At 45.3% G+C, this 15,569-nt stretch overlaps 3 protein-coding genes across 6 annotated transcripts; 2 read left to right on the forward strand and 1 right to left on the reverse strand.

Moving 5' to 3' along the window:
- The first annotated feature begins 2,831 nt into the window (after positions 1 to 2,831).
- LOC123105132 (serine/threonine-protein kinase Aurora-3) lies at positions 2,832 to 6,936 on the forward strand. 3 transcript variants are annotated; one of them, XM_044527135.1, is made up of 7 exons: positions 2,832 to 3,012; positions 3,121 to 3,363; positions 4,170 to 4,265; positions 5,323 to 5,537; positions 5,629 to 5,701; positions 5,796 to 5,920; positions 6,709 to 6,936. In XM_044527135.1, exons 1-6 carry the CDS (start codon positions 2,917 to 2,919, stop codon positions 5,910 to 5,912), a joined length of 840 nt encoding a protein of 279 aa, XP_044383070.1. In that variant the 5' UTR covers positions 2,832 to 2,916; the 3' UTR covers positions 5,913 to 5,920; positions 6,709 to 6,936. The 3 variants fall into 3 exon arrangements, with proteins under 3 accessions (XP_044383070.1, XP_044383068.1, XP_044383069.1); XM_044527133.1 differs by having other exon boundaries at positions 2,833 to 3,012; positions 5,796 to 5,930; positions 6,724 to 6,936; XM_044527134.1 differs by having other exon boundaries at positions 2,833 to 3,012; positions 6,724 to 6,936.
- An 821-nt stretch (positions 6,937 to 7,757) lies between these two features.
- On the forward strand, positions 7,758 to 10,634 carry LOC123105134 (uncharacterized). Its single transcript, XM_044527137.1, has 2 exons — positions 7,758 to 8,422; positions 9,609 to 10,634. The coding sequence occupies exons 1-2, from the start codon at positions 7,895 to 7,897 to the stop codon at positions 10,374 to 10,376; spliced, it is 1,296 nt and encodes a 431-aa protein (XP_044383072.1). The 5' UTR covers positions 7,758 to 7,894; the 3' UTR covers positions 10,377 to 10,634.
- A 916-nt stretch (positions 10,635 to 11,550) lies between these two features.
- LOC123105133 (probable thylakoidal processing peptidase 2, chloroplastic) lies at positions 11,551 to 14,489 on the reverse strand. 2 transcript variants are annotated; one of them, XM_044527136.1, is made up of 6 exons: positions 12,989 to 14,479; positions 12,840 to 12,908; positions 12,689 to 12,757; positions 12,493 to 12,579; positions 12,107 to 12,174; positions 11,551 to 12,016 (listed from the first exon to the last, which is right to left on the reverse strand). In XM_044527136.1, exons 1-6 carry the CDS (start codon positions 14,114 to 14,116, stop codon positions 11,887 to 11,889), a joined length of 1,551 nt encoding a protein of 516 aa, XP_044383071.1. In that variant the 5' UTR covers positions 14,117 to 14,479; the 3' UTR covers positions 11,551 to 11,886. The 2 variants fall into 2 exon arrangements, 1 of the variants encoding a protein (XP_044383071.1); XR_006450714.1 differs by lacking the exon at positions 11,551 to 12,016 and having other exon boundaries at positions 12,131 to 12,174; positions 12,670 to 12,757; positions 12,989 to 14,489.
- Between the last annotated feature and the right edge of the window lie 1,080 nt (positions 14,490 to 15,569).

Consider the following 15,569-nt stretch of genomic DNA (forward strand, 5'->3'; position numbering starts at 1 on the left):
ATTCCATGTTGTCATATGTCTTGTAAGGTATCCGTTGGGCGGCCATTTCCTTCCATCAAGTTTTGCTCTTCCACGTCATCGTCGACTCATGATCTTTGAAGTAGCATTGTCGTTGCCCGCCCTTGGAATCTACCTATAGGTACATGCTCCCTGTGTTATGGGTCAACTCCCCTACAAATCCGTGCAACATACTGTGAACTGTTGTTGTGAATCACATCTCCTTTGCCTGTAGAGATCAATTTTGAACTGTCTCAGTGTGAGCCCCTGTTGTAGTGTGGATGTTTTAGAATATGTCTGAAGTAAGTTTGTACTCTTAATCTGTTGGCATTCGGATAAAAAAGGTGACCTAATAATTATTTGTTTGATGTCTTTTGTTGTATAGGCCTATGGACAATTATTCTCCGGAACATACCATGGTTAGGGTCACCGAGTTAGATTCGGAGCAGGATTCTTCTGGCTCTGATTTTGCATGGCCTACTCATCACGCCAAGCGTCCTTTTTAATTCACGCCAGAGCCACAATGTGAAAGGCAAATCAAAAAGTGATCAATGCTCCAAGTCTGTTATGTGGAAGCGCAAGAAGGAAGTACGTAAGTAGTTGAAAGGACTTTAGAAACAGATGGTGCACAAGGCAGCTACTGCCGTGAGCATTGTCATGAGCAACAATAAGGTCGCCCACATCTGGTATGACATTTGCACCATCCCAGGAAATCCGGAAAATTTATGTGCTAGATTGAAGTCGATAAGTTCGAATCCACTGATTTAGTTCTACCAAACAAGGTTGGAGCAAGGATGTTCAAAGGTAAAAATGGTACGCACCTCACTATGAACCTGAGGGTTGGTGGAAGCTACATGTGGCATGTGAAGGTGAGGAAGTCAGGCAAAATTGTGTACCCAGACGAAGGTTGGCTTAATTTCGTCAATGGTCATGAGCTGAAGCCAGTATGCACTTCGAGTTGGCCCTTGAGTTTGTGTGGGAAGTAACCATTTTTGACAAGTTGATGGCTGAGGCTGCTATGAAATGTTTGGAATGTGATGAGTGAAGTGATTTATTTCTATGCAGTGTGGTCAAGCTATCTTAGAGTGTGTATTTTGCTTGATCATCTAGTGGAAGTTAAGGTGATCTTGACTATTATGTTAAGTTGTGTGCTACATTTTGATGTTGAAAGTGTTTGGTAGCAATGTATATTTCGATTAGTGGTTCTAACACCCCTCATTGTCTGAAAACATGTATGTTTTGATGTCGGATGTTAGTGTCGGGCATGGCAAGCCCATGTTGTCTATAACTCTGAACTATATATTTTGATCAGGGGTTTCAACCCGCTGATGCAATGATGTGACCTTTTAGTATTGTCGTAATGTACGGAGATGGTGTTTTGGCACATGGGAGCATGTGCTCCTGGTTTTTAAAATGTGTTTTACACATATTTTGAAATGTCAAAAAATTTCAAACAAAAACTTGACGCGTACATCTTGATATTGTACATGCTCACAAAGTCGTTTCGGGAAAAACCGACAACTTATGCGTCGCGTGTGAAAAAGACAAATCCGGTGTTAAAAAATGTTTTTCACATGACATCCTTTTGTCGTTTTTACACAAGCCACATAAGATGTCGGTTTTCTCGAAACTTGACGTGCACATATACAATGTCGAGATCTATGCGCCAAATTTTTGTTTGGAATTTTTTACACTTTAAAATATATTTTCCGCGTGCAGGAGCGCGCGCTCCCGGAAGCACCAACGGATTTCCGCATAATGTACTTGTTAGTATATTGTTTAGGTTTGATGTATGCCATTTTGGTTGTCAGCAAACCAAATATCAAGGTAGTGGGGAGAAACTACCCAACACAGAATAGGATTGCCCTAAATAATACAAAATAAGCCCGTTTTATTTAGTCTTTTTGGTCCAACTCAATACAACATAGGGTTTGTTGTAGTAGCAGATCTTAACCCTACTTGAGGTGCCACCCACTTTCCTACATGGAGTGTCACATCACCCCCATTCCCCACGCGGGTCGAGGTATAGCGACCAAACACGCACCCTGGCCCACAGTAGTGGGCCAGCCATTTCGTTTGTTTTGTGTTTTTTCTCTACTTTCCCCCGTGTGTTTCCTTAATTGATTTTTTTATTTCGTTTGGTTTCCTTTTTCTTCTGTCCTTTTTAAAAAAAATTCTACTTTTATGAAAATTTTAGAAATATGGAAACAATTTTCAAATTAGTCCACTGTTCTGAAAAATGAGAACATTTTTTATTCGTGAATGCTTTTAAATTTTGAGAACATTTTTTGACATCCTGTGTTTTTCAAGTTCATGAATATTGTTTGAAATCCGAGAAAAATTCTCAAATTTTTGAACCTTTTTAAACCCACGAACATTTTTTCAAATTCATGAACATTTTATGAAATATGGAGCTTTTTATCAAAGTAGTGAGCATTTTCAAATTCATGATTTTTTTATTTTTTTTATTCATGAACACCTTTTAAAATTTCAAGAGCATTTTTTTCAAAATCTCGAACGTTTTTTCTCAAATTCATGATTTTTTTTAAAAAATTATTCATGAACACCTTTTTAAATTTCAAGAGCATTTTTTCAAAATCTTGAACATTTTTTCTCAAATTCATGATCTTATTTTGAATTCACCGCCGCCACGTGACGCACGGAATAGGAGCTCTAGTATTTATATTTGTTTTGAGTTGCGGGCTGCGGCACTAGTATTTGTTATTCACCGTGGCTGGTCTAAGTAGCTCCAAATGGCCCATCTAAAACAAGGGATGGGGATCGGGCCAAATTCAACAGAGGCCCATTCCACATTCGCCCCATCGATTTCTTACTCCGAACACAGAAGTTGGCTTCCGCACGCTCCATTACGAAATCCCAACGTCTCTCCGCGGCGCCTCCGTCCCCCTCTCACCTCCGATGGAGCGGCGGCAGTGGAGCCTCTCCGACTTCGACATCGGCAAGTTCATCGGCGAGGGCAAGTTCGGCAAGGTCTATCTCGGCCGCGAGAGGCAGGTAGGCCCTCCAAACCCTATCCCCCAAACCTTCGAGCTTCGGTCCCCCCACCCCCAAAAATTTTCAACTCCGATGAGGCTGACTCGCCGGAGAATCTTGGCGATCCAGAGCGGCTACGTGGTGGCGCTCAAGGTGATATACAAGACGAAGCTGGAGAAGTACCGGTTCCACGGGCACCTGCGGCGGGAGATCGAGATCCAGCACGGCCTCGACCACCCCAACGTGCTCCGCCTCTTCGCCTGGTTCCACGACGCCGAGCGGGTCGTCCTCGTCCTCGAGTACGCCGCCCGCGGGGAGCTCTACAAGCTCCTCCGCAGCGTCGGCCACTTCTCCGAGCGGACCGCCGCCACCGTGAGCCATCCCCACCCTGTCCCTTTCCTGCCGCGTTACTTTTCCCCAGCCGTGTGGCGTTTATTGATTGGATAAGCCCAGTTGTTATTCGCTATCGTTTGTGGAATTAACTGTCTGAAATCTCAAAATCTGCAATGAAGCTGGAATATTCTGAGCTCTGACTGTCACATAGAAGAGCCCACAAAATTCGATAGGGGGCATTTTCTAGCATTTCACTAGTGAAGTATTACTTCGATTGAGGTCGTGAGAGGTAGAAAGATCAGTTAAAAGAGTACTGACTAAGCTTAGTATATTCATTAGTAGGTGTTCTGAAACAATCTGTGCTTAGTTATGTTGGTTTCTCATTAACCATTGAAAGTAGTAATCTGTCTGATCGTTAAGAATTTTGGTATGAGCTATTCATTTCCATTGAGTTTAATGGATCTATGTATTTCACCGCAAGATGAAGAACCCAAGAACTCCAGAACATCTATAAAAACACAAGGAAAAGCCTCACCCCTCTTCCATGAATGGGTGTGAAAACAAATGTAGCATTTTCAGTACAGAAAACCCACCTCAGGAGTGACACTTCCAGCTCAGTCTGAGATCTAAACCATCCAACCCAAAGATCCAAACACAATAGAACCATATTTCCTTTGTCTGAACAGTAATCAGTCAAACTGCACTCTGCTTAGCATGACATGTACTGATCTTTTGATATACAGCACATCAGGCTGTTAATCATGGTGGACCTACATTGCTTTCCTACTGACTTATCATTTTTGCGCTGGATTTCTGTTGATCCAATTCATTTTATTTTGCTTTAGTATGTAGCAAGCCTTGCTGGTGCACTGGCATACTGTCACAAGAAGCAGGTAATTCACAGGGACATCAAACCGGAAAATTTGCTCCTTGATATCGAGGTTGGTTCTTCTGCATGCAGTTGCTGCCTCTCTGCCACTGTTATGTGTTATCATACCAAACTGAAACTGCGTATTTTAAGAATTTATATGGGGCAATATTTTGATAACCCAGTAGGTTAAATGCACTTTTTTTTGCCATCCATGTTTGTCAACAACATGGAATCCGACTACATCATTGTTGTAAATTATGCCTGCCTACAGATTAAACAATAGCTGGACCTATGCATTTTGTCCACTAATGAAGCAATATATATGTTTCCAGGAAATGCATGTTGTGCATTGTGATTAGTTACGCAATCTCTTTCTATAGATATGGCCGATATGTGAAAATTACTTGAGATAAAATAAAACAGACAATATATCCCATTTGCCTTGCTGCAAGCATAAACTATCCAGATACCCTTGTAGCCTGAACTTTTATTAAGATATATGTGGAAAATTTAGGAGCTATACATTGTGAATTGAAGCACTATGCATCTCATGTGTTGGGAACTTATGACCGTTGATGATCAGTCCAACTGTAGAGAAATTCTAGGTTATTTTTAAATCGGTTTTATAGAGAGACGAAATAGCAGATAGGCAGTAGCTTACTCTATAACTATTTGTAAGTAAAATAGTGCAGTATAAAATTTGACATCCCAAAGGTATATAATTCGAATGCAAATTCCAGCAATTTACATGGGCGTCCCATTTCTTTTTGACGTACACGTTTTGCCGGTAAGTACTGTTGGTCATACATGATTTTACCAACTTGCACTTGTGTACTATATATGGCTCCGAACACCTGGTTACTTTATAGATGCATGTCCTGTATAACTTTCTCGAGATTACTGAAGAGATACTCCTGTCGCTGTAGAGACTATCAAATACTGTCAGAGGCCTTATTAGTTGTGCTGTCCACATCCATATGAGTACGAAACCAGTAAAGAACATCATTTGTTGTGCTGTCCACATTGGTATATGTCAGAGCTGATTGCTGTTGACACTTTTAACTCTATGTTTGTGCATAAGTTGCTGAGCCTTTTTTTATAGAAGTCACTCAGCTTCCATTTTACAGGGCCGGCTTAAAATTGCAGATTTTGGATGGGCGGTTCGATCAAATGCTAAACGTCACACACTCTGTGGCACAATAGATTACCTGGCACCGGAGATGGTAGAGAAAAAGGCTCACGATTACGCCGTTGACAACTGGACTTTAGGGATCCTGTGCTACGAGTTTTTGTATGGATCACCACCCTTTGAAGCTGCAGAGCAGCAAGATACCCTGATGAGGTAAGAGGTACAATGTTTGTGTAGCTACAGTGTTTGTGTTTTGCCCAATCTTCCTTTGATACACATTCTCCGCAACATGAATTTTGAGCAGGATAGTCAAAGTGGACTTGCTGTTCCCTAAAACTCGTGACATATCTGCAGATGCCAAGGATCTCATTTGCAAGGTAACATTTGAAAATATTGGTTATAATCTTCTTTCTTAATAATGGATTATGTCCTTTAAGGTGATGAAGTTGAATGTATGAATTTTGTATGCAGCTGCTAGTGAAGGATTCGAGCAAGAGGATTTCTCTTGACGATATTCTGAAGCACCCATGGATTGTAAAGAATGCAGAACCTTCAGGGAGTTGCATTGAGCAGAAAGCTAGTGCCTAAGCTCCTTAGTAAGTCCATGTATGTGTTCTACTAAATGGCTAATTGAATATGCATGTTATTTTACGATGTTACTGGTCAACCTATAATCCTGTACTGTACTAAAAATCTTAGCGTGGTACATTTGCTAATCGAGATAACTATGAGTTATAAATATAACCTTCTGGATCAATTTCTAGACAATTTGTGTAGTATTTTGAATTTTGATAGCGTAGAATATATCACCTGGAAATGCAAACAACGGATTATGTAACATGCTAGGTCACCCTGTTTGAAAATTAGTTCAAACATGGTTTAATCAATTTATATAACATGCTTCAATGCCACCTTAAATTCATATTGCGGATTTCTTGATAACGACTGGGAGCTACGTTGCTCCTGGGTAGTGGGTAGAATATGTATTTTAGTCGAATTACTTTGTGATATTTTGCAGCTTCCTGTTGTTTGTTGTCTGAACTCGAAAATTCAGTTAGGCTACTCAGAAAATTGCTAGAAAATTCAGTCTTATCCCTAGTTGGGCAGGTAACCAACCCCCAACCTTGCTGCTTTGTTCAGGCATGTTCCGCCCTTCTGTAACCTGTCCTCTACGTAGAAAAATCTTTTTCCAGTCGTAGATGATGAATCGCTATTTTGGTTGTGGAGGATCGAACGTCATTTCTATTTCGCCAATCTTTCCCAAATAATGTCTGAGAATTGAACTCCCAGATGCAATGTATGAACGTGAAGGCTTAGTATGTGGTACTGATGGTTTGGTGCTATCTGTTGCCCCGGTGGCGTTGCTTGTCCTAATGAACTGCAGTTGTTTTCTCCGCAGGGCACTTCTTGCCGTTGCAAGCCGGACTGGATTTTGGCGAAGTTCTTGTTTGCCAACATGCCAAACATAGAAGAAGTGAACAGTTAGCATCATCTGTACCATAGTTTTTTCTTTTTTTGTGGCCGATTTGTACCATAGAACCTGGCCTTTCTCCAGAGAGGTTCTCTTAAGTTAACCTACTGATACTACTACTAATGCCTTCTTGGTGGTGAATCAGTGTTCTGAAATACTCCCTCCGTAAACTAATATAAGAGTGTATAGATTGAGTGTATAGATCAATCTATACACTCTTATATTAGTTTACGGACACTCTTATATTAATTTACGGAGGGAGTACGATTTTAGTGCATCTCTATTGTGCCATCCAGTGCATCTGCAGCGCTACCACTGTTCTGAACTGCCGAATACTATCTTTGTTCCGCTGGTCCAAATGTCTCGCAAAATTGCAATCACAGCAGTAATCATCGCCATCCCCAGCATGGAACTGCTGACCGAGTTCAGATTTGGTCTCATTTATAGTACTGTACTGTGTTACATGAAAACAAGTTTCTTGCTTCCGTACCCCCCCCCCCTTTTTAAAAGTTTACATTACTCTTTAAGTTTTTTGCTCCTACATTCACAATCAACTAATTATAATTCCTATCCCCCCAATGGATCAAGCAAGAGATGAAGAACAATCTAATATTTTTTACTAATGAAGGGATAACTAGTAATTTGTACCGGAATATGTAAACTTCTCCGGAGAGGGTGTGCCAAAGCCCACGCGAAAACAATTTTTTTTTCAATACAGTATAAACGCAAGCGCTCACATGAATTCTGATGAGCTGAGGATACCACATTCTCTTTAACCATTCAACCACAGGTTGATTCGCCGAAAACAAACTCTTCTACTCTATGTCTGGTCGCAAGCAAACAGGCACGCAATGGTGAAGCGCCAGGAAGCCACCTCTAACACAGTTATCGGGTCCCACAAGTCAGTCTCCTATTAAGCCAACCACCCACACGGGCGCCATATAATGATAATATCTCCAGAACCGTTCCCGTCCTCCTCCCCCCTCCGCCAAGAGATCCTCCTCCGGGGGGCTCGACCCGACACGACACCTACCTCTCGCCGGCCAAACCCCAATCCATCCCTTCTCGAACCTTCTAGATCCTCCCCCTCCCCGCCACCATGGCCACGTCCCTCCTCCTCCTCCTGCTCCTCGCGCTGCTCCTCCCCTCCCCCGCCCCGGCCCGCGCCGCCTCGCTCTCCCCGCTCCCGGCCACTTCCAACGCCTCGGCGCACGCCTACGCCTTCGCGGGCCGCGAGCCGGTGCCCGCCCCGGATCCCACCTTCTTCGACGACGTCATCGACGCCGTCGCCGACAAGTACGGCTGGGACCCCGACGCCGAGGTCCGGGTCTGGCCGCTCGACGCCGGGGGCGCGTTCGTCGGCGCCGTGCAGCGCTACGAGTTCCGCGCCCGCGCGGGGGGCGCCGCGGCCGCGCTCGCGCGGGCCTCCGACGGGTTCGTCGACTGGAGCCGCCCCGACGCCCCCGCGGTGGAGGAGGTGCTCGGGCCCGACGGGGTCGACTTCGTCGCCGGCCACGGCGCCCTGGCGTTCGGCTCCGGCGTCAGGGACCTCGACCTCGTCGGGCCGCTCGAGGTGTTCGTCTCCGATGGCGCTGGCGGGGGCCTCGCGGAGCTCCACTTACCGTCGGTTAGTGCTGCTGTTTGACCTTTTGCTTTACTGTTGCTTCAGATTTTGCTCTCGCTTGCTTGCTTGCTTGCTATGCTAGCGGTGGTATCGGTACGGAATTAAAGTTGTGTCACCTTTAAGATGAAGCAATTGCTCTAATTGGTGAATGATCTAGCTGCTGCCTACTCCTTTTAGTTTTGATTACGACTTCAAATTGGTTGCGGTTGTTGCAGCGTCTGAACACTAGTATTTGGTACAGATATATCTGGTTTAATTTTCGTTGTGTGTACATGGTGTCAATTGGACCAATTTTCTCCTAGATTTGGAGGTAAGTTTGTAAGGATATGCAACAAAATTGAACATCAAAACCTTCAGTTCGGTTCCACTTGTCGTTCTACCTTGATTGCACAGTGACCTTAAACTGTTGAATGCTATTAATGGAAGAGGGTAGAAGTAGTGAGTGTAACAAGCTATGTGCATTTAAATTTGCTATGTTCATCCATTTAAGTACACTTACACACATATGGAATGCCTTTACTAGGGGTAGCATATCGATGCCCAATACAGTATGCGAGATACCAAAACATTGGACTCTTGTTCTCAGTGGCTTCTACTTCTATGTGGTTGACTTAAATGTAGCTTCCAGGATATTTGATTTTGAATTTAGCTTAACTCCAGATTATTAAAGACAGGATACAAACATTTTGTTCTAGCATGCCTGGGCAAGGGTTTGTTCTGGGTGGAAAAGGAATGGACACAAATAGGATAATCAGATATATGCAGTTTTGCTTGTTTAGTTAATTATAATTATAATGTACAGCAGTGTTGTCTGTATATCTTTGATTGTTGTATATGCTGGAGAATTGAGATAAACTGCTCTTGGATATATGTGTTTGCTCTATGTTAGCTATGTCTGTAATAGTCACCAAATAAAAAGTGGATATGCCACATACTGTGTTTGGCATTTGTTGTAAGCTGGTCATGACTAAATTATGTTACTCCCTCCGATCCATATTAATTGTCGCTGATTTAGTACACTAAATTAGTATGGATCAGAGGGAGTACCATCTTTCATGAATTAGTTTATATACGCTTCATCATACATTAAAGTCATAATGTTCAAAGAATTTTTGTTGTTGTACTGTTTGCTTAATGCAATATTTGTTTATCAACTGCTGCAAAATCTTATGTTGCCCCTCATATGCAGTTGAATGCCACGTATACAGGGTTGAAGAGGGTACTTGTTGCTGCTGGTGTTGCATTAAAGATTACTGGTGCACAGAGAGTGTTCTTTTCCCATCCTCACAGTATAGGTCTCTTAGCAAATGGAAGCTTGGTGGCTACTAACAAGGACCTAAGACAAATATTGCCTCTCAGCCACTCAACCTGTGCGCCATTACTTCACATGCGTGTTGTAGGATCATCAGTTACAATAGTTGCACATGAAACCAATGTCTCTGGGGGGCACATGAAGCCCTTGTTGACTTCTGGTGACGCTATCGAGTTACTATCAGACCAGTCTGAAGTGAACGACATGTCAGGTCGGTTGATCTCAGCATGTGCGTTCTGTTCAATTAGTCCAAGGTTGCCGAAGCTTGAAAAACTCCTGAAGACTTGGTTCAGTGAGAGGAATGGGTTCAACAGAACAATGAACTTCTTCGAAGCTAGAGTGACGTCAATGACCCTGGTAAAATTCCGTTTGGAGCTCGAGAGGGACATTACTGAAGAGGACGGCATGTGGGACGATGTTCCAGAGTGGAAAACCTTGCCTGTGGTCCAGCGAATCACGCTTGACGTTATCGCTAGGGTTGAGGAAGAGGGGAGGCTCAAGGCTATATCGGTGAAGAAGGTGAGGAAATCTCTACAGATAGCGGACGCTACTTCGTGGAGCAGCCTGACTTCGAATGTCTCCTTCGCAGACTTCACGTCGTTGGTTCTGCCGCCTGATCCATTGTCACTGGATGTAAAGTGGTAACAGTTTCTTCTTGTTTATTTACTTCTGATAGTGATAGGGGCTGGTAGGAAATTGCACATATACATCAATTTCGTGTATAATTGTCGGGGCCAGAAGTGTACCTGCAAATGTGGTTTGTCTGTAACGCAATGTTGAAATTTTGTACTGTTCTTGACTACGTTGCTCCCTTTTCTCCGGACCAGTGGGGTGGTTGATTTCAGCTTATTACCTGAAGTTGTAGATATATCTATTTGTCAGTATGGAAACATCTACTGTATACTACTCCCTCTGTAAACTAATATAATACTACTCCCTCCGTAAACTAATATAAGAGTGTTTAGATCACTTTGATGACACTTATATTAGTTTAGAGAGGGAGTACTTCATAAGCAATGTGGTGATGATATGGAGTATTTGTCAGTATTGAAACATTGATGACACTTGATTTTGTTTCTAATGTGGCAACGAAGAACATTCATCACTCTTAAGAAAAAAAGAACATTCATCACTCCATCACGCACACATCTTACAAGAGAAAAATTGAGAGGGAGGGCTGTCTCAGAAGAAACGTCGGCTAATGGATGCACGCTGAATATTTCTTTTGATGTCTTGCTGGTTCAATATTTTGACAGAAGCGCACGACCTCATAGATCTTTTAGCAAGGATCATAAGCCCAGATGTTCATATTTCTTTGGAACAATGGACAGCTACAATAATCCTTCGTATACTTGCTCAAAAAGGAAATTTTCTTTGAATACAAGATCAAAATCAACAGCACAGGAGCACATATTTTGCTCATATTTCTTTCAAATAATTGACAGCTACAAGAATCCTTCATATACTTGCTCAAAAATAGAGAAGATTCTTTGAATACAAGACCAATATCAACAACACACAAGCACATATTTTGCACTCGCTCAGTTAGCTAGTGTACTGCTAAACAAACATCTTGCCCATGCGGCCAACATACTAAAAGGTGCACGATGCCTGCAATAAAGAATCCAAACCATTTGAAAGAAATAATTGACAGCCTCAAGTTTTGGACATCTGCTGGTAGCACATATCACAATCCACAACACCGAAGCACACAAGGCCAAAACATCACCTGAGACAAGACGAGTTTCAAAATTGGCCGTGGTTTCCTTCACCAAACAAACATGTAGGATTCAACAAGGGAACCAAAACTCTCCGCAAGTAACAGGATGAACAATATGGCATATGCTTTCTGCTTCTTATACATTAAGATCTGAAACAGATCAACCAACTCTCCTTGTGCCAAACATAACAAAATTTCCATGCGCTGCCATGGATGCTCATTCGACAGGCGAGCCAGACCTTTGGTTACAGTACAAGAATTGTTGCCTCTAAACAAGCATCTGCTGGTAGGGCAGGGGAAAAACTGAGTCAGCCAGGCATTACGTGCAAGGCGACATCAATCAAATAAATAGCTAGAGGAGAAAAAAAAATGCAGCAGAGATCATCAGCAAAAAAAAATTGGGTTGGTTTAGCATTGCCAAACCAACTGTGCATCTCAGGAGATGCCTGCCATGCCATGAACCACATCATGGTCAATGTGATCATAAATTGTGTCTGTTATTTTCGATGGTGGCCAGTATCGAAGCACAGATCTCCCAAGAATGTTCTTCACGGGTAGCGGTCCCCTGTAATGACAAACATAGCACATGAGCCACATGTCCTGGAAATTAGTCTCAAGAAATCAAGCAGGTATCCTCCATAGAGGTTTGGCATACCAGTTATGGGAATCGAAGCTGTTGTTTCTGTTGTCCCCCAGCACAAACACGTAGCCTTCAGGCACACTCTGGAAAAAGCAACCAACAACTGATCAACATATGTATACTCCAGTGTAAACTAATTTCAGAAAACGGAGGATGATCAAGTCATGGAGGCTCTTATGAACCATCAATCTACTAGTGGACCAGTGACTTCCATGTCACATTATCAACTTGAAAACACAACCAATTTAACATTTTAAGCACCAAATATGTCAGCACATTAATATATTTACATCCGATATAACAGGTTCAACAGTTTAATGATAGAAACTTGGTATCATCAAACTTGTGTCAAATTACAACATTTGGTCATTAGTATGATGCAGGAAGCAAAGATGGCATACCACCGGGTCCATTTCATAATCGGGTGGCTCGAGCACAAAGTCCTCATCTTGGACGACTCCATTAACTAATAATTGACCATCAGTCACCTATTCAGATAAGGAGGATACAGACGGTTAGAATTCATGCCAACAAGTAAACGAAATAAGAGGGGAATGGAAACAAATAGAAGCCACTACCCTTCGGATAAAAGCTTACTTCAACGATGTCCCCGCCCTTGGCCACAACCCTCTTGATGAACACATCACTTGAGCTGTAGCCCAATGCCTGCAATAAAGAAGTCCAAACTATAACATATTCCATCATCATAAATCAGAGATAAGTAAGAAGACAAACTGAATCATCATACCTGAAGGACTAGGGGTGCACGGAAGATCACAATGTCCAAAACTTGCGGCTCCCGGAAAATATATGAAACCTGAAATTGCCAGTATGCACCATCAGCAGACATACATCACAGAAAACTGCTACTCATGGAAGACTGGGAGTTAGCTGTACCCTCTCGGCGAGAATCCGGTCACCAACATCAAATGTTGGATACATTGATTTCGAAGGGATGGACCTCGGTTCCGCCAGGGAGGATTTATGGAGCAGTGGTACAGTCACAGCAGCAAGAACGGTCTTTGCATCATCCGAGCAGGAGTTCACCCACCTAGACAGCCAGCTAGTTCTCTTGCTCGCCCCTGCAGCAGCACCAAGAGCGGCACTGCTCTGTCTGACCACCCCAGCAGCACCACCAAGAGCAGCACTGCTCTGTCTCACCACCCCAGCAGCACCAGAAGCAACTGCACTACTACCAACTAACGGCGCTACTACGCTGCCCACCTTGGAAGGGGCAGCCACCGCACCACTGCTACCAAACAATGCCTTGACGCCCATCTTGGTGGGGGCAGCCACCACACCGCTGCTACCAAGCAAGGCCATCACGCCCGCCTTCGAAGGGGCAGCCACCGCAGGGGAGGGCACAGGCGAAGGCAAAGGGCGGCGGGAAGGCACATGTGTGGGCGCCGTCGACACATCCGCAGGGCGTACCGACCTGCGGGATGATGCACCGGTGATGATATCACTACAAGGGAGCCACTTTGTGGCCTGCAAGAACGGGAGCAGCGTGGCAGGGTTCAGCCCGGACGATATCGACGGCGACGCCGACAGCGAGGACACGCCGGCTATGCCAGGGCCCGAGCCGACCCCGGACGCGAGCACCGACAGCAACCCCACCGCCAGCGACGGCGGGTCATCCGCCTTTGTCGAGCCGGACGGCGAGACGAACAGCGAGTAGCTGCCCCCGTCGGCGGGGACGAGCTTGGTCAGCTGCCTGCCTCCGGCGGCTGCGACAGGGAGAGCCTTGGCGGAGCGGCCGGCACCGGCGGTGGCGGGCGGGAGAGGCTTGGGCCTGGGCTTGGGCTTGGGGTGGTTGTGGTCCTCGGCGTCATTGTGCTGCTCGACGCGGCGCGAGGAGGCGAAGAGGCAGAAGGGGCGGGAGAGCGCGTCCTGGAGGACGCGGCAGCCGGCGCCGGGCGCGGCCCCGGAGCCCGCGGCGGCGGCGGTGGTGCAGCGCAGGCCGAAGGTGGAGGCCAGGCTCTGCGCCACGTAGCCGGAGTAGGAGACGGTCATGCGGATCGCCATGGCGCCGCGTCACGGGCAAAGCTCGAATCTTTGGCGGCCGGATCTCACGGGACGCGGCGGGGCATTTCCTCCGGGGCGATCGGGACGGCGCCCCTCCGGAAGGGGCGCGCGATCGGGTGCCCAGGGGATCTAGGGTTCGGAGGATCGGTGGAGTCGGATGCTGACACGGCTCGTCTGGGAGAGGAGCGGGGTTCAGGTTGTGACGGAGCGGGTGTCTAGAGGATGGGCATCCGGCGACAGGAGGCCTCGTCGGCGGCGGCGGCCGACGAGGTCAACGGCGGAGGGGGCGAGGGGGCGGAGAAGTGGGAGATGGGAGGTGGAGGGAGGGAGGGTGAGCGGCGGCTTCTTTATGCTCTGTTGGGATGCGTGGCAGCGTGCGGGCCGCCAGGATTTTGGAGATCTTTTTTCGATTGCGGTTGGCCCCTCCCCAACTAGGCCGGAGTGCGATGGCCGGATAGGTAGTTTCAACCCAAAATATTTGAACGGAGCGGTGAATCTCGTGTTATTTGGGTCATCTTGTTTTTACCCGTGTTGTATTTGGTTGTTACTCTACGTGCGACTGTGACTCTTATGATTTTCCCTTTTTCTCCTCAGAAAGTTTTTTTTTACAGTCACTGTGCTGAACAAACGAAAAACAATAAATCAAATTTTCTGGCACGAATGCACAGGAAGAATAAATCGAAAACTCTCAACGTAGCCAGCCACCGTCTCCGCAAACTAGGGTTCTTTGCCTCCCACCGGCGCCGGCGCTAGTCCATCCCTTCTCCGGTGGCCTTAGGGCCATGGAGGCGCAGTAGATCTCGGCACTTGCCCGTGGGAGGGCTCTGTTTTATATCTTTTTTCGGGCTTTGTTAGGGTTTGTGTCCTGCTCAGGAAGGCGAAACGGCGGAGACTCTCTGAAGATGGAAAATAAAGGTCTCTCCGTCTAGTCCCCGTTCCGGTGATGCGTGTAGTATCATCGGTGGGCGTGTGGAGGTGTGTCTTCGACGGATCTGTCTTTGATGGATTTGCTCAGATCTGTTTGCCGTTCATCTTCGTTCATGTGTCTTCAGGTTGGATTCTTTTGATCTATACTCTTCATCCGCGGCGGTTGCTGTTCCGGTGCGTTGGTTCTATGGGACCTTAGCACGACGACTTTTCGACTGTCTACTACAATAAGGTTTGTCCGGCTCCGGTGAGGTCCGGCTCCGATGAGGGAGAGATGATGACAGCAGCTCGCCTTCGGCTCGCTTCAGTGTTTGTAGTCGTCGCTAGATGGTCTACGGATCTGAATGTAATAAGCTCGTTGTACTACCATGATTGAAGATGAATAAGTTGAAAGCTTTTCCGGAAAAAAAAGAATGCACAGGAAGAATACAGTTTTCACACCCCATGATCAATTCAAACGAGGCGCAAAAACAGATGATAACCGAATTGTTACATCCACTTTTTCTTCTTCTGGCGTAACTGTTAT

This window comes from Triticum aestivum, chromosome 5A (genome assembly GCF_018294505.1).
Source record: "Triticum aestivum cultivar Chinese Spring chromosome 5A, IWGSC CS RefSeq v2.1, whole genome shotgun sequence".
Lineage (NCBI taxonomy): Eukaryota > Viridiplantae > Streptophyta > Magnoliopsida > Poales > Poaceae > Triticum > Triticum aestivum.